Source organism: Mesocricetus auratus, unplaced genomic scaffold (assembly GCF_017639785.1).
Source record: "Mesocricetus auratus isolate SY011 unplaced genomic scaffold, BCM_Maur_2.0 Super-Scaffold_4256, whole genome shotgun sequence".
NCBI classification, from domain to species: Eukaryota; Metazoa; Chordata; class Mammalia; order Rodentia; family Cricetidae; genus Mesocricetus; species Mesocricetus auratus.
In genome coordinates this window covers 91826502-91847437 of record NW_024429182.1, presented here as the reverse complement: position 1 = coordinate 91847437, position 20936 = coordinate 91826502, and the positions used below count along the sequence as shown (strand labels likewise).

The 20936-nt window shown below is 38.6% G+C and overlaps 1 protein-coding gene across 1 annotated transcript; it reads left to right on the top strand.

Moving 5' to 3' along the window:
* The first annotated feature begins 593 nt into the window (after positions 1-593).
* On the top strand, positions 594-19410 carry LOC101826014 (CCR4-NOT transcription complex subunit 4-like). Its single transcript, XM_013117500.3, has 6 exons — positions 594-799; positions 7650-7847; positions 13984-14070; positions 14977-15078; positions 15777-15902; positions 19273-19410. The coding sequence occupies exons 1-6, from the start codon at positions 626-628 to the stop codon at positions 19408-19410; spliced, it is 825 nt and encodes a 274-aa protein (XP_012972954.1). The 5' UTR covers positions 594-625.
* The last annotated feature ends 1526 nt before the right edge of the window (positions 19411-20936 follow it).

Genomic DNA, 20936 nt, shown 5'->3' with positions numbered 1-20936 from the left:
AAATCTTATTTCTATCAATCCCTTTTGTAAATTGTGATACATTTTGGCATATCCTAATTGTTACAGCCCTTATTAACTTTTAAGTGAAAGCTACATAGTTAAGTGTGCATAGTTTTGAATTTGTTATTTAAGAGAGGAATATGTGGCGTGCATATGTCATGGCTTGTGTGTAGAAGTCAAAGGAGAACTTTACAGAGTTGGCTCTCTTCTGCATGAGCTCTGGTGATTGAGCTCAGGTCAGTAGGCAGCCAGTGTTTTCACCCATTTCATTGGCCTCAGACTTATTTTAAAGCTGAAGATATCCTTTATTTTATGTTTTCCTAAAATGTGTTATAAACAGTGTGTAGATCAGTATGAAATGTCTTAGCTGGAAAAAAAGGGAATTCTTTTATATTTCTATTGCATCTGAAACCTAATAATGCCAGTTCTTTTTTTCTTCATATGCAAAAATTTTCTGACATCTATCCTGTGATTATTGCAAATGTTAGTATTTTTCCATAGTAAATGGTATGTTCTTTTTTTTCTCATGCAGGTCTTCAGAGTTCTACATTTTAGCTCTCAGTGCTGAATTTCCTTCTCCCTTAAATTATTTATAAACCTTTGCTGCTGTCTAACAAGCGTGAAGATGTCTCGAAGTCCTAATGCAAAAGAAGACCCTGTGGAATGCCCTCTTTGCATGGAGCCCTTGGAGATAGACGATATTAACTTTTTCCCTTGCACCTGTGGCTACCAGATATGCCAATTTTGTTGGCATCGCATTCGCACTGCCGAGAATGGGCTTTGTCCTGCCTGTAGAAAGGTAAGTGCTTCTAAACAACTTTATTTTACTGTATTTTTGTCTATCCAGCATTAACTGTGTAGTTCTTTCCCCATGAATAAGAGGTGTTCATTTTCTTGAAATTTTAAAGTATTTATTTACATTTTATTTTATAATCCAACCAAAGCTCTCCCTCCTACCTCTCTTCCTGCCTCCTCTATCAGAAGGTCTCCCCCCATCCATTCTTCCTAACAGGTAAGGGCACCCATGGGGAATTGGCACAATTTGGCATATTAAGTTCTGGCAGGACCAATCCCCTCCTTTCTGCTTTAACTCTGAGCATGGCATCCCTTCATAGGGAATGGGCTCTAATAAGCTAGCTCATGTGTCAGGGATAGATCTTGGTCCTACTTCCAGGGCCCTTCAGATAGTCCAAACTTCACAACTTTCTCCCACATACGGAAGGCGTACTTCGGTCCCATGGAGGCTCCACAGCTATCAGTCCAGCGTTGATGAGTTCCCATGAGATTGGTTCAACTGTCTCTGTAGATTTCTCCATCATGATCTTGATCTCTTGTTCATGTAATCCCTCCTCCCTCTCCTTGACTGGATTCCTGGAGTTCAGCCAGGTGCTCGGTTGTGGATCTCCGCATCTGGTTCCATCAATTACTGGAAGAAGGATTTAGGTTCTCTGGAGCTATGGATTGTAGACCAGTTATCCTTTGCTTTATATCTAATATAAGTGTGGTTAGTTTTAAAACAAACATTGTGTGATCTTTAAGGCATAATGAATTAGAAAGAGCACTGGACTGGAGTCAGGGCCAAGTGTTGTTGTGTTAACTAGCTGGCTGTATTATATCTGTTATGTTATATAATCTCTATGGCCAAGAAAATAGACAATTTTGGTGCTTTCTAATTAAGATTGGTAGAGAACTATTGAGTTTGGATATGATAATGTGGAACTAGGAAAAGATATGTGGCACTAAATAGAAAAGGAATTGATCAGGGTTAGGAAGCAGAGAGGGGCATTCTGACACTCAGCTCACCTTTCACCTTTTCAATCAGTTGTGCACCCCAGTCCGTGGTGTTAAGAGAAGCTTTCCTTGAGAGAAGCCTTTCCGCCCACCTGGTTTCAGAGCCGCTTTCCCGCCAGCCTGGTTCTAGAGCCATATCAGTACCAAGTAAACACACAGGAGGCTATATGAATTATGAAGCTGTTGGCCTTGCTTGTTTCTAACTGGCTAGCTCTGACTTAAGTAATTACCCCATAATTGTTAATCTAAGTATGCTTCTTACCGGAGAGGTTCCAGGCTTCCTACCCCAATGGCGGTTACATCTCGAACTCTCTTGTGTTTCTCCTTCCCAGAATCCTCCTGGACTCCTAGTCCCTCCTATCTTGGTTCCCTATAGACTCAACAGTACTTTATTGACAAATAACAGGCAAATAACAGGACTTCCCCAACATCTTCTCTTTTCTGTTTAAACAAAAGAAAGGTCTTAACTTTAACACCATCAAATTATATATAACAGAACAGTTATCAAGTAAGAACACAGTTACAACATTTTGTCTATTAACATTTAGCAAGATCATCCATCCCATCCTTGTGAGTCCAAAGTCCTATATGTAGCTTATCTTTTATCATAACTAAGGAAAACTATAATAATAACTATCTGTCTTCAACTCTATCAAAGACCACAGAAGGATAATATATAAACACTAGGATTAACAGAGATATCTTACTGCCTGGACAGTCACCCGAAGTTCCTCTGTAAAGTTGGGGCATCCATCTTCAGCCCATAGGCCACAATGTATCCAGAAGATTTCTCAGCCAAGCAGGAAATTTCAAACTGTCCACCTGCATCAGCAGTCTGTCAGTCATTTTTCTTTGTCCTGCAGAAAGTCTCTCAGACTCTTCCATGAAGCAGGAACCCTATAAGACTGAGTTCAGCAGTCACTTTCCTGTGGGTCCTGCATGTCCAGATTATACAACAACAGTCAAGCAGTACAGGCAGGAGCAGTTTCTTGCCCAAATGGCTAATCTTGCCATGTTGAAAGCAAACTCCATAACGAGTTTCTTCGATGCCCATCTTCCTTTCAGACATAATTGGTGCTGCCAGGAGCAGACATTTCTCATTGTCAAGAAAAACCCTAAACCATTTTAAATGCCATGTTCTGAAGGTCTTTGAGAGGTTTGAAGACTGTTTATCTATCTTAAATATATTTCTGTATATCTAGAAAACCTAACTTCCCTAACTATAAGTTCTATTATAAGTAAATATCTATAGTCTGTATTCAATTATGCATTACATTTTAAAAGATCAGTATAAGCACAAAATTGACCTTGAATTTGTATCAATAAATGAAAAACAATACCCATACCATAATTCCCCTTTTTACCATTAAAAAAGATTGGCTGTGTTCATTAATCAATTATTAACAATCCCATTTAAATGAAAACAAAGATTTATAAACAAGATGGGAATTAGGACGTAGCTCATTCCAAACTGCTTCCTGCTGGAAGGGGGCGCTGTTCATACCATGGGGATCATGACAAAACTCAGAAACCTGTATAAGTCCGTATTTTCCGGGTCTGTAAAACTGCATCATCTTCGCTGTTTCAATTGTTGGAACATCTGATCCACTGCTTCCGGGGGTCTTGGTTCGTCAAACCACAGAAGACTGGAAGGAATTCTCAGCTTTTCATTTTCTGTGGAAACATAAACTAAAACTCCTTTTCCGAGTAACATATCCTTATACTTAAATTTTGAAGTCAAGGCATTTTCAAAAGATATAAGTTGAATTAATTCAGAAGCATTTATAATCAAGTGTACTTTAGCAGCTGTTCCTTCCTGAGCAAGCAAAAAACTGAAAAACACAATAGCGTACAGTATCCAGACTCTGTGTATTTTCCATCTTTAAGTGGCTTATTTATTTATCTATTATTACTTTATTTCTTTCACTTTTATTTATTTTTCTCTGAGACAGGGTTTCTCTTTGGAAACCTGCCTGCCTCTGCCTCTGGAGCAATTCCTACCGGCGTGTGCCACCACAGCCAGCTTTTGTATTTATTTACCACTTTGTCGTTTCATTTTCTCTCTCAATCTCACATATATTTTTAAACACACTGTAAACCTTTAGAGGTTTTTCTTCATTTAAGTCTGACTTTACTGTAAATCTTTATGTTTTTCTGGCCACGTGTCTTATCTGTAAAACCGCGGCTGTTTTAAACTGCCGGGTTTTTTTTTTCGTCAAGATGGCGGGCGTAAGCGTGACTGCAGCTTACAGCCTCAGTCCATGCTGACCTCCAGCAAAAGCTGCCACTTCCAGCTGTACATACACACCTTTCAATTGTTAGCAGAGTCTCTTAAAACAACCTTGTTGGGTTTTTTTTTTTCTTTTTCTTTTTATGCCGAGTCAGGAAGACTCCAGTAAGCGAGCCGCTTGAATCTCGGCTTGTTGCTAGCAAAACAGAGCACACCTGAGAAAATGCTGCTACCAAAATTCTGTGCTTCTCTCCATTCTTCTGTTTCTAAAATTCCTTTAAATCTTTTGTTATTTTGTGTGGAAATTCATCATCCCACTCCTGTTCACCATTTTGTTAAGAGAAGCTTTCCTTGAGAGAAGCCTTTCCACCCACCTGGTTTCAGAGCCGCTTTCCCGCCAGCCTGGTTCTAGAGCCATATCAGTACCAAGTAAACACACAGGAGGCTATATGAATTATGAAGCTGTTGGCCTTGCTTGTTTCTAACTGGCTAGCTCTGACTTAAGTAATTACCCCATAATTGTTAATCTAAGTATGCTTCTTACCGGAGAGGTTCCAGGCTTCCTACCCCAATGGCGGTTACATCTCGAACTCTCTTGTGTTTCTCCTTCCCAGAATCCTCCTGGACTCCTAGCCCCACCTATCTAGATTCCTATTGGCCAGACAGTCTTTATTGACAAATGCACAGGACTTCCCCCAACACCGTGGGATGGTGCCAGCCACATTAGAGTGGGTCATCCCTCCTTGTTTAGTCCTCTCCGGAAACACCCTTCGACACAGGCCTAGAGGTGTGTCTCTAGATGATTCCAAATCCAGTCAGATTGACAATGAAAATTAATCACCATATCTGCCCTTAGATCTTTATACTCCAGTATAAATGCCATCCATTTATTGTGTTATTAGTAGTACTGATACCTGAGTCTTTAGTACTGATTTGTGCAGAACACATTTTAATAACTTTTAACCCTGATAGCTTCTGCAAAACCTCTGTTTTAAATGTGATTCCTATTTTACAGAAGAGAAGGCTGGGGCAGAATAGTCATATGGTTTGAGAAGGATGGCTGGAATTCAAAGCCTGGCTCTCTGGAACTCTGATTTCACATTCTTGATCCACCAGTGGTTCTTACATTAGCTATAGGAATGAAAATACTATAAACCTGATAAGGAAAGGACAAAGACACACAGGAGAGAGATTGCTAGCATATTTTCAGGGCTCAATGATAATTGTTTTATGAGTATTACTTAATCTGTACATCAAATTTTAGGATTGTTTTCACTTTATACATGAGAATGCTGAGATTTAGAGACTGGGTTGTTTTAGGGCACATAGCCAGATAATATTAGAACTAAATTTGAATTGTGGAGCCAGTCTTATGCTCATCTTTTTTCTTTAGAATAACAATGGCTTAGTAGGTCAAGTACTCCTGAGAACTAGAGTTGGATCCGGAGCATCCATGTAAAAGCCAGGCATGTTTCTATGACCTCACCACCCGAGGGGTTGGAAGGATCCCTAGAGCTTGCTGGCCTGCTAGTTTAGCCATTGTTCAGCTCCAGATTCAGTGAGAAAGTCTGTTTCAAATAAATGAGGTAGAGGCCTCCACATATATACACACACACCTGAACATACGCACAAGCAAGCATATAACTTAGTATTTTAGTACATAGTAGGATTTCCTTAAATACTTAAACATTCATTTTGTTGGTAGAGCTATTTTCTTTGCTTTTTTATATTTAACACAATTTCTTTGGGACTTTTTACCTCATAGTCTCATCATACAACCCACCAGTAGCCCCAAACAAATTAAAAACAAATACAAAAGTAAAACAAGCAACAAACAAAAGAAAAACAAAATAATAACAACAAATCCCTCTCTTCTCCATCTTTCCTGACTCTCCAATACCTCTTCATTCATCCTGGTGGCATTGGTAGCTGTGGTATGTCACACATTATACCCTTTTGTCCAGTCAGCTTTATTTGCAAATGTCCATTGCAGTGAGTCACTGGTCTGGTTCAAGACCACTGATTTCTGGTACACCATCACCTTTGGATCCTCACTGAAACTCTTCTGGAATATTCCATGGCTGTCCTGTGTTTTGGAGATCCTGTGGTTATCATTCCACAGGACCAGTCCCTTCATTAGCTCCAGCAGGCCCTAGATGGGGTATAAGTTAGGGTGGTCCAACCCAAGTCCCAGCTATGGGCTTAGGTTTAGTATTTGAGCTGGTAAATTCAGGCCACCAGTCTGTCCACCTCAGGCAAGAGCCTAAGTCAGCTACCTTACATCCTTACATCCATGCAATCAGGGTTAGCTCTCCCCCACCTGTGGTAAGGGGTGGGATTGTGTTTCTTGGATGGGGGTAGCTCTCTTGCTGCAGTGTTGAGTGAGGGCCAGAGCTACCTGTCTGAGACCTGGCTTAGCATGGCCTTCTAAAGCAACATGGGCCACAGTTATCAACTCAAACCCAAGCTGCAGCAGGACCACAGACCCAGACATGGCCCTTGGCAGCAGTTTTGACCTGGTCAACATTGTGGCTCCAGTTAGGAGCACAGGCCACTTCCATCAGGATGACTCTGATGGCTGCATAGCCCATGGACATGAATAAGGCATTTGGACTTCCTTGTGCAGACCCTGGATGCTGTAGTAACACATGGACCCAGACATGGTCAATGGCAGCAGTGGGTCTGGATGTCAACTTGCCCCAGGTGGCAATGCAGGCACTTAGATCATCACAGCTCCAGGTGCAACATGACCTTGGGACACTAACATGGCTCTAGTTCTCAGGCATCCATGCAGTCTTCGATAGTAACAGGAGCTTTGGACATCAACACAGACCCTGACTACAGTAGGACTACAGACCCAGACATGGCCTTCAACTGCAGCTTTGGCCCCTGTGTCACTATGGCATTGGATAGCAGCTCAAGTCACTGAGATCTGAATGGCCCTAATTGTAGCATGTCCCTTGGCAACCAGCATGGACTCGGGTGACTGACCTGACTCTGTGCATCCACATGGCTCCCGTTGGCAACATGTGCCATTGACTTTAATTTAACATAGACCCCAGCTACAGTAGGAACATGGACCTAGACATGTTCCTCAGCAGCAGCCTGGGTCCAGAAGACAACATGACCCCAGTTAACTGTGCAGGTCACCCAGATCAGCATGGCCCTGGTCAGCAGCATTACCCTCAGACATCCACACAGCCCAGGGTGGTAGCCCAGACACCGGGAATCTGCATGTCCTGGTGGCAACAGGAGCTATGGCCATCAACACAAACCCTGGTTGCCATTGCATCATGGACACAGACATAACCCTAGGTAGCAGCCTGGGCCCAGATCTTCATTGCCTTTTATACAGCACAATCTTCCTAAGAACTGTATGCAAGCTGTAATGGGAATACCAAGCGGTTGATTTTTTTTGTTTTAACATTAGAGTTAAAAATCATCTCTACAAACTTTAAAAAATAACTTTAGAACTTTTAACTTTTATTAAGTAAAATATGTTAAAGCAGTTGGAATAGTTAGAAGAGAGGAAACTAATAGTCTTGTACCTGCTGCTCAGAACTGCACATTTACCATTTATGCAGTTTTCCATTTAATGCTAACTTCATCTTATTTATTATGCTTACAGCCATATTCAGAAGACCCAGCAGTTTATAAACCACTTTCCCAGGAAGAATTGCAAAGGATAAAGAATGACAAAAAACAGAAACAAAATGAGAGAAAACAGAAAATTTCAGAAAATCGAAAACATTTGGCTACTGTACGTGTGGTACAAAAAAACCTCGTCTTTGTTGTAGGTCTGTCACAGCGCCTAGCAGACCCAGAAGTAAGTCCTCTTCTGCTTTCATTGTCAGCATGATGGTCTTTGTGATTACTTGTGTTGCTGGAAAATAATAGTTGACCCTGAGAAACTGGAAGATTTCACTGAAAATAATAAGTCTTTGAAGAAAGTATGAATAATAGTAATAATTTTTATAATGGTTAAGAACCAGTGGCCAATTGTGATCTTAGGCATGCTTTAATCTTTCTGGGCTTCAGTTTCAGTTCTGAAACTATGGACTTGAACTAAAAGTCCCCTTTACTGCTGATAGCTTGTGAAAACAATGATCCTGTTATCCTTAAAGCTAATATGAGTTGTGAAAAAATGTTTTTTTCCTCTTTCCCTTCTCTGTAGCTGTGTGGACTAAATGATTGGAGACACAGTTACTTGAACCTATTAAGTCATCTTAATGAACTGCCCAAGTAGTAGTGTGTGTGCCACAGTGTATGTGTAGAGGTCAGAGGAGTTTGCAGAACTCAGTTCTCTCCTTCTGCTGTGTGGGTTCTAAGGATCTAACTCAAGTCCTCAGTCCCAGCAGTGAGTGTCTTTATCAGCTGAACTATCTGAGTCATCTCAATGATACCTAAGAAGTAACTCTTTTTCTTTCAGAACTGTTGTAGTTTATCATCATTCCTTTACTTTGTCATTCTAAGCCAGTTTTAGAGAAAGAATGAGAATTTGATTAAGTGAAATAAAAGACCAAGTTCTTTGTGGTTCACTTCCTTAATTGGTGACTCTTAACCTCTCTTCTCCTCCTTCATTTAGTTTCTCTGAGCTTATACTTTCTTGTGGGCTTGGGATTAGTATCTGCTAATTTTTAATTTCCACTATACCAGGGAGTGCTGACAAGACTGTTGGGAAGGAAAATTGAAGCTGAATATCACCTGTAATGTTTGTTTCAGTAGGAAAGTGCTGACTTTGTGTAGTCTTCCAAAATAAGTTCTTGAAAACAGTTTGAGGTAATGTTCCTCATAGTGCTGGGGTTAGCTCTGTCGTAGAACACTCACCTGTCTGTTTCCAACAGCTTTTTCCTAACTGTAGCAAATTCCTGGTGGGCTTGGGGGAAAAATTTAAACAAGATATATTTTGGTTCATAGTGTCTGCCTGAGGTTTCAGTCCATTTTTAGCTGGCTCTGTTGCTGTGGGCCTCAGGTGAAATACCTCATCCTGCTGGCAGCTGAATGCGAAAGAAGACACTGTTCATTTCATGCAGCCAAAAGGCAGAAAGACAGACAAAATAAGGGACTGGGAACAAGATAACTATCAAAGGCACACCTCAGTAACCCCCTTCAACTGCATGGGCCCCACTTTCCATAGTGTCTGCAACCTTCCAGTAATTCATTCAGTTATGAATCTATAAGCAAATTGAACATTGAAAACTTTCATGTCTACCAGCTACAGACCAAACCTTCAGTATACGATCCCTTTGGAGGGATAATTTCTTATCTAACCATAGCTCAATCTGCTGGCTGCTTTTGTAAAGACTAGAAAAATAAACATTCACCAGTTGATGAGTTTATATTAAGGCCTCAAAAATTCCTCCAGATCAGTAGAGGAGAGTCGCAGGGAGCATTGCTTGGAAGAACCTATCATGAGCATTAAAAATGGATACAACTCAAGAATTACTAGGATCTGAGCCAGTAAGATGGCTCAATGACCTGAGTTCAGTCCCTGGGTCTCCTGTAATGGTAGGAGAGAATCAACTCTGCAAAGCTGTCCCCTGACCTCCACATATGTGCCATGGTACATATCCACTCCCCTGCCCCACCCTCTACAACCACTGCCTACAAAGAATTACTAGGAGTCTAGATCCAGGGGCCTTGGCAGTAGTGTTTATATGTTATTCAGGAGACCTACTTTTTTTTTTTTGCAAAGGGGTTGGTCAAGAATTCATACTTGAGGCTGGGCAGGGGTGGCGCCCAGCAATCTGGAGGCAGAGTCAGGCGGATCTCTGTGAGTTCAAGACCATCCTGGTTTACAAGAGCTAGTTCCAGGACAGCCTTCAAACCCACAGAGAAAAACGGAAAATAAAGTAATATTTCAGTAAGAAATATTAAGGAAAGAGTTCATTTTAGACCCACAACTTAATTTCAGCAGTTACTTCTTCCATCTTGTTTGTAAACTTCTATTTTCTCCATTCTTCAGGCAGACACAACCCCACCTCTCCTGTGACCACTTTTCTTGACCATGACTAGCCTTAATCTGCCTTTGTCCCTTTCAACTCTGCCTTTAAAACAATGTTTTATTCATTCTCTTCCCCTCCCCCTCCCCCTCTCTCACTCTTCCCCTCCCTCCTCCTCCCTCCCTCCCCCTCCCCCTCCCCCTCCCTCTCCCTCCCTCCCTCTCTCTCTCTCTCTCTCTCTCTCTCTCTCTGTATGTCTGTGTGTATGTGTGTCCACATGTGCGCTGGTATACATGCATGCTATTGAGGGAGGATACACTCATGATGTGGAGGTCAGAAGATCACTGTGGAGTTAGTTCTCTTTGACCTTTACATGGGTTCCAGGGATAGAGTTCAGGTTGTCAGATAGGCACAGCAAGCACTTTTACCCATCTCTCTGGCTCACTTATGTCTTTTTGTTACTTCTCCCTAATTTTACTATTTTTGCCTTTCTGAAATTGCTATGTCCGTGACTTGCTGGGATTTTCATCTTGATTTGAGAGCTTTTGGATGTGAGTTTACCTCTTGTTTGCTTATTTATCTTTAGTTTAGCCAACTCTAGCATTGGTAGCAAAGTGGAGCCACATCTAGAAGTTGATTGATTATCAATTGTATTCTTTTATTAGTAGAAAAAAATCTTAGAAGATATGGTAATTTGTTGATGATTAAGAGGTAATTTTATCTAAAAGTGTAGTTTTAAAATACTTTTGTATGTCATAAAATTTTGTATCAGAATCAGTTATCAGATCTATTAGTCAATAGAAAAAATCTCAGATGGTGTGGGTAATTTGATGATTAAAAGGTAATTATATCTTTAAAATCCTAAGATTTCAAGTTTGTGGCGATAATCATTTTTAAGAAAATATGAATTTTGTGAAAATATACTATGCTTGCTGCTGAAGTTAAGTTAGGTAGCAAGCCAGGCATAGACTGTACTCTTAACAAGTTTACAGCAGTAGAGAAGATGGAATTCAAGTGCTCACACATTTTTTTAAAAAGAGAAGTAGGGAGCTAGAGAGATAGTCCAGCAATTAAGAGCACTTATTGCTCTTGCAAAGGACCCTAGTTTGGTTCTGAGCAGCTATATGGTAGCTCACAAACATTTCTAACTCCAGTTCCAGGGGACCTGATATCTTTTTCTGGCCTCTGAGTGTATACCACATGCACACGGTGAGCGTACTTATATGCAGACAAAACACGCATGCACTTAAAAAAAAACTCTCCAAAAAAAGGATGATAAGGGTCAGCTTTGAGTATTAATGGTGTTAGCTAGGTAGCAAGTAAGATCAGGTAGCGTCCCAGGTATGTGGTGGCTCCAGAGAGCATTTCATTTGAGGAATTAAGCAACTATTAAAGCATAAACATTTCATTTTGTAAATGAGAAACTGAGGCAAAGGTAAGTTGAGTAACTTTATTCTGGTGTATTCTGTGCTGATGATTGCTTTGTTAATCCATTCTTTGTCCACTAAGCAGCCTCCAATTGCCACATTTTTGTCTTTCTTAGCAGTATCCATTTCTTAGCAGTATCCATGAAGAATTGACCATATTCCAAAAGAATACTTCTGCCTCTGTTTTATCAGTTGTTTAGGCAAAATCTAGGGTGTTCGTGTTAATATAGAATGTTTAAATTGTTTGAATTTTGTAACACAATAAAAGAAGATCCAGAGACTGATATTGAGGTTTAGGCTTCAAGTTGAAGATCAGAAAAGCAAAGCAGCCAGCCACTAGCTCTTACCTCTACCTCAACTCAGACATAATATGTCATGACGAATTTCCTTTGCTGTAACAGCCTATTTCATGTGATCATTGGTAATTTGCTGATACTTAAAGGCCTACAAGTGTCATTGGTGTACACATTCAAGTTTTTGCTTTCCTTTTGAGACAGTCTGTTGCCCTAAACTCCTGAACTTTCTGTGTTGTGAGTCATCATACCTAGATTTTTATATAATTCTTTTCACTTAATGCTAACACAATTCATTTTTTCTTTCAGTTAAAACCTATAGAGTACCTACATCATGTCAAATACTATGTAAGACACTGAGCATACACAATAAACAAAACAGCACCTGCTTATTTGCAGAGGTAACAGTCCAGTGTGAGGAGCACTTTGTTACTTCAGTGTGTTATCTATTGGCTAACATGTTTCCTGTGCAGGGAATGTCCAAGGGTCTCTGAATGAGAAAGACCTCTTTCTAAAATCTGATTTCTTTGTCTAGAAGATTAGAGTTCAATGGTGAAAAATGTGATTAGGGCAAGTTGAGTAGCATAATTATGAGAGGTTTGTCAACAATGCTGAGGAATTTGCAATTTATCCTAAAGGCAATGGAAAGCTGTTGAATATTCTCAAGAATAGAATGACATGCTGGATTTGTGCTCTGGAAATACCATCTGGTCTTCAATTCTTAACTCTAAAAGTGGTTTATTGTTGCCTACTTTTTAAAAAGATAATGTTATAATACATGCCTTCCTTTTTTTGTTTTGTTTGTTGATCACATTCATATGCATTCTTGTGTGGTAGAGTACTTGATCCAGGATATTTTCAGGAAAGGCCCATGTTGATAACTTGCCAAAGACCCAAATTACCTCTACTGTACAACCAGAATCTAGAACCATTGCTCTTGAATGAAATACTACTTAGGTCTTTCTTTTTTTTCTTTGTTTCTTCCTTCCTTCCTTTCTTCTGTCCTTCCTTCTTTCCTTCCTTTCTTTTTTTGTGTAGCCCTGCTATTCTGTAGCCTTAAGTCATTAAGAAAAAGATAGGTAGGGAGGTGGTGATGTCACATCTTTAAACCCAGCATTTAGGAGGCAAAGACAGGCAGATCTCTGAGTTTGAGGCTAGCCTGGTCTGTATCTTTTTCTTAATGATTTAATTTCACTGGATCAGTTGACAGCATTTGATGCAGGGCTACTTCCTAAATAATGGTCCCCTGAGTTTACTCTTGAGGTTAGTGTGTATTAAGTTGAAATCTTTTAAGAATTAACGGAACAACATTGACTGTTCAATGAAAAAGATTTGCTGTCAGTAAAGTTTTAGGAAATGAAGAAAATTTAATGTTGAGGTAGTTCCAAGTCATGGGAGAGGTTTTGTATCTATAATATTATGATCACATTAGTCAAGGTTATGGAAGTTTGTAAGAAGATCTAAAACAACACTGTAGTAATCACAGAGTAACAGAGGTGAGAGAGATTTGAGGACAGGAAAACACCAAGAAGTGACTAATTCACTAGAGAAAGAATATAAGTTGTTTTCCCAGATGTAACTTAGCAGCAAAGATTGTGAGGAGGGCCCACGAGACAGTTAAAACATAGTGGATTTACTGACATAGGAAATTATACACATAATAAAGCATAGAAGGTTGAGGGGATGCTATTAGCATATTTGGAATTTATAAACAGTGACTTAGTGTAACATACAATAGATTTATAAGACATAAATGTCATTGCTTATGTCTGTTTTTGTATATAATTTCGATCATTGTTTTGATCATTACTACCTTATAAAAATCACGCCTTTAATCCCAGTACTCTGGAGGCAGAGACAGGCAGCTCTCTGTGAGTCGGAGACCAGCTTGGTCTACAAGAGCTAGTTCCCGGACAGCTTCCAAAGTCACAGAGAAACCCTGTTTCTAAAAACCAAAAAAAGAAAAAAATTCATTTATTAGTGACAATATGACAATACAGTTGAATTCTGTGAAGGTAAGATTCCATAGAATATTGATGCAACTATTAAAACATAATAATGTTAAACTTCTAAAGGCTTGGTTCCTATTTAGTGTTTCACAAAAAAAGAGGAGAAGAATAGCTCTTAGATTCTCCAAATATCCTGTGAGTTAGCTACATAAATGTACTAGAGGGTAGTTTTTAGAAACTTAAACAATTACCAGTGTGCTTTCAATTACAAGGGATGGTGAATGTCCTCACTATAAGGATAAAGATGATTAAATTGGGATAGTTTATGCCTTATTTCTTCTTCTTTTATAGGTTTTAAAACGACCAGAGTATTTTGGGAAGTATGGTAAAATACATAAAGTTGTCATCAATAACAGCACATCATGTGCAGGCTCACAGGTAACTAACTCATCATAAGGATTTTTGCCTTTCCTCCCTGTGGTCTGGGCTTGACTGGGCTGTCAGAAGGAAAATTATCTTCCTGCAATCAGAAAGCTTGAGGGAGCTGGGCAGTGGTGGCACACGCCTTTAATCCCAGCACTCGGGAGGCAGAGGCAGGCGGATCTCTGTGAGTTCGAGGCCAGGCTGGACCGACAGCCTCTAAAACAATACAGAGAAACGCTGTCTCATAAAACCAAAAAAAAAAAAAAAAAAAAAAGCTTGAGGGTCAAAGGAGTTATACAGTGTAGTGACCTCTGTTGGTGGGATAGGGGAGTTTTTATGTTCATTTGATCCCTTAGGTCTCAGAGTGAATGACTTGATGGAATAAGAGGGAACTAGAAAACAAAGTTTATTGAAGGGGTTAAAGGGTGGTGGTGGTTACTAGGTAACCTGATAACTAGGTAGTGACTTATAATCAGTATTAATTTTAGATATTGAAAAAAATAGAACAGCTGTGTCAAACTGACATTACTTAACAACTTGCATTTATTTTTGAGAGTATGTGTTTTGATACCATGTTTTTAAATCTGATCTTTTAAAAATTTCACTTTTAAACTATTTTTGTAACTTTTATGAGCCTGTCAAGTTACTTTTGAAACACAAGGGAAGTGGGGGGGATACTATTTAATTATTTGTCTTATAATCCACTTACAGCTAGATAAAGTTCAAGTATGATTGCTTTTAAATTAGCTAAATGTTTAAAAGAACATTATATCAAAAACTACTACTTCTAATTATTACTATTATTATTAAAAATGTCAGTAGTGAAATAAACACCTTTAGAATTCTTGGGTTGCAAAAGAATTTTATTTTCAGTACTAATTTGAAACTAATAACAATGGGATGGAATGTGCTTCGCTTTAGGGTCCAAGAGCCAGTGCTTATGTAACCTACATCCGGTCAGAAGATGCTCTCAGAGCAATGCAGTATGTTAACAATGTGGTGGTAGATGGCAAAACACTTAAGGTAATATGTTTCTCTTGATTATCTTCTGCCTTTTAAGAGGAAGGGGTAAGATTAAAACATAGAGGAGTACCTGGCATTTAAATGGTACCTTTGAAGGCATTTAATTTAAAGGCTGTCCTTTTGGTTTCCATACCAACCTGTTAGGTACAAATTATTTAGTACTAATTAGGACTCTATTTTATTTACTGGGTAGAAATACACATTATTTAGGGAGCAATACTTTAAAATTTTAGTTTATGTTTTTCTTATTTTATGAAAATAGAACTGTTCTCATCACAAACAGGTAATAACTGTGGTTTGTTGTTATTAAATACCCGATATTTGGCTTATGTTTGGCCAAATAGTCCCAACCAGTGAAAATGGAGAAAGCATGGCATAATTTAAATAGGAATTTCCTTTCTTCTGTATTGAACTACTTATAAACATGGATCAGTCTTTTCTGTGCCCCTGGTGCCTAAAGAAGATCTGAATTTTCAAATTTTGGAAACCATTCACTTCGATGTTTTCTGTAGATCTCCTAAGTAAATGTCTGCAGTAAGTCCACAATAATAGTTCAGCTCCCTAATGTTCTCAGTCATGCTTTGTTCTGTCTGTGTCTCCTTTTAGGTGAAGTAGCAACAATAATCATGGAAATTGACATCATGTTATCAATTCATACTTTGAGTATTCTTTCCGCTCTTCCCCTTTTCCTCCTCCAGGCGTCTTTAGGTACGACAAAATACTGCAGTTACTTCTTAAAGAATATGCAGTGCACAAAGCCTGACTGCATGTACCTGCATGGATTGGGAGATGAGGCAGCCAGCTTCACAAAAGAGGAAATACAGGTAGAAAACTCATGTGAATTACCAATTTAATACAAAAGGAATTACTTTTAAAGTTAAAATTGTAAAGGCAAGAACGAAGACTTGTTACTATTGCTTTTCTTTTTCTTTTAAACCGGTATTACTTTAATGTAGCATTTCTAAAGTATGTCTTAAAATGTTTCTTCTAAGGACATGGTTACAATAAAAATGAGTCTGTGGTCAGCTGAGTCAGAAAACTACATTAGTGAATCAGCTGATTGATGAAATGTTGCAGAGGCTTTAATATTCATATATTCAAAAGGGAACCTGGCTGACCACAAGAAACACTTTGGGGAGTCCACTTATAGGGAGTGTCAGTAGTAAGAAAGCCAAGGAGTTACAGAAATTGTTAGTTGGGGTTTTTTGGTGTTGCTTTTTCTCTGTTTTGTTTCAACATCTACTCTTTATAGAATGTTCTAGAAAATAATGTGACCCATGATGGTGATAATCATTTTTAAGCAGTGACACTACTTTGAAAGTGTCCTCAGAGTAGTCATTGTCCTGTAAAAGGTAACTTGAAGGTTTAAATCCTGTCTTCTTTTTTTACGTTTTATCTTCTCCTGTCTCCTTTCAATGTGTGGTATAAACATGCTTTTACAAGTAAAAAGGTTGACCATAAGGCATATTAAAATGAGGATTATACCAAAGCACAATGCTACAGTTCCCTTTTGTAGATGAGGACTTCCGATTGTTGCTGTGAACTTTTGCAGGAATACTTCTCATTAGAAGGTGGAGGACATTCGTTGCTACTTTCTATTCCAGGTCAAACTAGAAAATATATGAGCTTCTTTAAAGGCAGATTGTAAACAGCATGAAATTTTGTCACTTTTGACTTGGAGTTAATGCAGATTAAGTCCCATTATATTAAACATCTTGATAATTTTGACAATACTGTCTTTGAAATTAAGATATTTAAAATAATGATATTCAACAGGGCAGACAATACAATTTTTTCAGTTAGTACTTTGAAATTTTTGTCTTATTTGTTTATGAGTGATTTTTCTTTAAATAAAATTTTGTGTTTTGAGTGTGTGTGCATGTGTGTATGGCATATAAGGATTATGTGCAGGTGCCCTCAGCTGTCCATGCCCCTGCAGAAACTAGAAAGGCACATGGAATGCCTTTGTGGATGACTATCTACCTTAGTTTTTGAAACAGCGTCTATTTGGTTGATCTGAGATTGGCTGTATCCTAGTATCCTACTGTATTCTCCATACATATTTTATTTTGTTACACACACACACACACACACACACACACACACACACACACACACACACACACCAAACTCAGGTCCTGGTGTTTGTTCAGCAGCACCTTGCCCACTGAGTCATCTCCCTAGCCCCTGGATTATCCTTCTTAGATGAAATCTAGATAGATAACATTTCAAGCTGCATTTTAAGTAGTGCCCATACATTGGAAATGTGCCTAAGGATTTCAAAGATCAAGTTGATCTCATGCAAGTCTGTTGTTCAACAATAGGAGAAGAAAAATGCATGTGGTGAGATTTTAACTGCTTGAATGAACTGCTCCATAATCACTTATAATAGCTCCAAAAGTATTGCTTACAGAAGTAATTTTTTAGGTGGTTCATGTTTTAAAGATGTAAAATTCACATCTAAATATATTTTTCTTAGCTTAAAACTCATTCGTAGTATGTTCTTTTTACAGGCGTTTAAAATTAGTTCTTTGCTAAAATGTTTCTCAGTTTGGAAAGAAAATTTGGTTAAGTTGTATCATGGCAAAACCCAAAAACCATGTTACTGTGTAACTCAGAATTGAGTAACCAGCTTGTGTGTCAGTAGGGAGCAGTGCCATGTCTGCTGGACATGATGCAGTTTTTGTGCTGTTAGATGATACCACCTTTGCTTCATATTCACTTCATTTTTTTCTGTTGTATTTTCATTTTGCCACAACATGTACTTACATCACAGCTTTAAAATAGTTGATATTCCCATGAGTAAGTGAAATGTCTTCTTAGTCAAGACACACATACAGGTGGTAAGAAGCTGCTCAGAAGGTTTTTCATTGTTTACAGTTTGCTTCTGCAGTGATCCTTGCCTGATTTCTCCCATACCTTTTTGTGACATTGCCTTGTGATATAAAGCTACACCAACTGCAATAAAGCAGTGTTTTCTGGTATATACAGTGGATGCCAGCAAGGTTTTCTGTAAAGGCCAGCCTAGTAAAGTATTTTAGGATTTCTAGACTATGGGGCACCTGTCACCATGCTGCACCATCCCAGTTGTAACACTTCACTCTGACTCTGAAGCAAGAAAGCACATACAAAGTGTATAAATGAGTAGCCAGACTATGTCCCAGCGAAGCACTGGGGCAGCAGGAGAGACTGTCTGTAAACTGCTTATTCCTGGTTTAGAGTTTCAGACATCAATTTTTACTTTGTTATCGGTAGGGAGAAAACAGAGAATAAAAACAAATTAATGGCACTTTTACCTGGTGTCAAGAAAAAGAAAAATGTAAGAAAACTGGATTCATTGTGCCGTTGATCTCTAAAAAAAAGCAGAAATTGTTTAATCATCAGATGTTCTGGTTTCCTTCCATTTGCTGTAACAAATAGCTTGACCTAAAGCAGTTTATGGGAAGAAAGGGTTGTAGTTCATCTTTGAGGGAAGTCTGGGCAAGAACTCATGGAAGAATGCTGCTTGCTTTCTTGCTGATCTGCTCGTACAAAGCTAGTTTTCTTTTGTTATCCAGGAATCATGGCCTGGGCCAGACTCCTCTACATCAATTAACCCTCAAGATAATCCCCCACAGACATGCCCACAGGTAACTGATTGGGCAATCTTTCAATTGGCAGTCTCTTAGGTAATTCTAATTGTGTCAAATTGAGAATTAAAGCTAACTGAGGCATAGAAAACTCAGTAGTGACCTGTTAGAGTTCTCGGTTGTATGAAAGAAACCGCAAGTAGTTGAAATTTTTATTATATTTATTCATTTATATATGTGTGTGTGAGTCTGTGTGCGCATGCCACAGCACATATATAGGGGTCAAAGGACAGCTTATGGGGTTGGTTCTCTCCTACCATATATGCTTCCCAGGGATCAAGCTTGGGTTGTGAGGCTTCTCAACAAGTGCCTTTACCCACTGAGCTATCTTCTGGTGCATTGGTTCTGGTGGAATGCTTTGGTCTGTGGAGTATCTATAGTGTAGCTTAGCTGGAATAACTTGTTAGTCTAACAGTTTGATAGCATCATCCTCAGGTTTCTTTGACTCTGTGAGAAAACTCCAATGTTCTTTTTATGGTACCTTTAATAATTACAAAGTAAAAGCATTTCATACAAGACTATGGTTTTTGAATCCCATTGCAGTTTTAATTTCTTCTTTCATTAGGCGGGTAAACACCAAGAGTATGAATGGAAGCTACTCCAAGAATTATATAAATTAAATCCCAATTTTCTTCAGCTACCTACGGGTTCAGTTGATAAGAATAAGAACAAAGTGACACCATGGCAGAGGTGTGATACGTAAGTACTGACTAAACACTGATACCATTGCCTCCTGTTTGTCATTCTTTTCATTGTGTATGTTTTTTAGACAAAATTCATATTAAGATCTATCATTTATGCATCATCTTCAGCTATGTAGATAGGTTAGGTCATAGTTTCTGAGTATGATTTTTATTTTATTTTGAAACAGGGTTTTACAAAGTAGCCTTCACTGGCTTGGAACTTTCTCTGTAGACCAGGCTATCATTGAACTTACAGAGATCTTCCTGCCTCTGCCTGTGTCTTGGGATTAAAGGTGTGTGCCACAAGGCATGACTAAATTTGAATTTCTGTTGCTCCCTGCTACCTGATAACACTTAGCTTCTTGATGCCATCACTCTAGGCTGTTATTTACAGATGGGGACAAGCTTTCATCTTGAAAGGAAATCACAGAGCTGGGTACAGAGCTCTCATCTCTAATTCTAGCACTTAAGAGGCTGACGCAAGAGGGTCACAAGTTTGAGGTCACATTGTGAGCTAAAGGGCAAGTTCTTGACATTCTCAGGCTTTTGCAAAATAAGAGCCCTGTGTTGGATAGGGAAAATGGAAACCCAGGAGTATTAGATATTGAAAAGCTCTTGCCACCCAAATTTATGGTTTCTCCCTAATATAAAGGAGAAAACATAAAAGGGAAGAAGGTAGTCATCTGAAATGTGTGTTTGGGTTATAATAGTACACAGCTGTTTAGTCTAGTGATCACTGATATTACATTCTGTAAGGAGAGAGTGTCTTACCTTTGGGTACAAGCAGTCTTCCTGTCTTCAACCTCTTACATGATTTGAGTGGTAGATATTAACTGAGTGTTTAATCAGATTTATAATTTTTAGTACAAAGTCTCACGATGATTTGGTGATCTTTATGACTTAAATTGTACTTTACTGTAAGTAGTCAGATATTGTACAGTTAAGTAATAACTTTGGGGGTTTTACTGTATCCTGTTTAAATGTTCTTTAAGTGAAAGTGATGTTTAATGTCCAGCTTTAAATAGCAGAGTTCCATGTCTAGTAAAATAACTAGCTTTCAAATGTATCAGTAAAAATTACACAAATTATTGTCAGTCTTTCTTCAAACATTCTTTAAATATTAAAGCAACTGTCTATTCCCCTTGCTGAAGATTATTTAAAAAGTAAAGACATTTTAAAAATGAGTATTTTTATACACTTACTCATGATGGTTATGTATATAGATATGTAAGTAGACATCAGCATAAAACATAAAATCACTGTATATTAAATAATGTGAGGTTTCTTTATGTCAAAGGTAGGATAAAAGCTAAATCCAGCCATATCTTTTGAATAGTACCTGGTTGGGCTTACTGTGCTGTGGATACTGAGTCGACCTAGTGGTAAGAATCACAGAGTATACACTGTGCAGTGTAAGTAGTCATGGCTTGATGTAGTCCATATGGAAAATGTTGAGTTCAGACTGAAGTGAAGATGTGCTTATTTAATTTTAATAGTCCTGTGTGGCAGATGTTGTCATTACTTCAGATAAGAAAAGGAGCTAAGT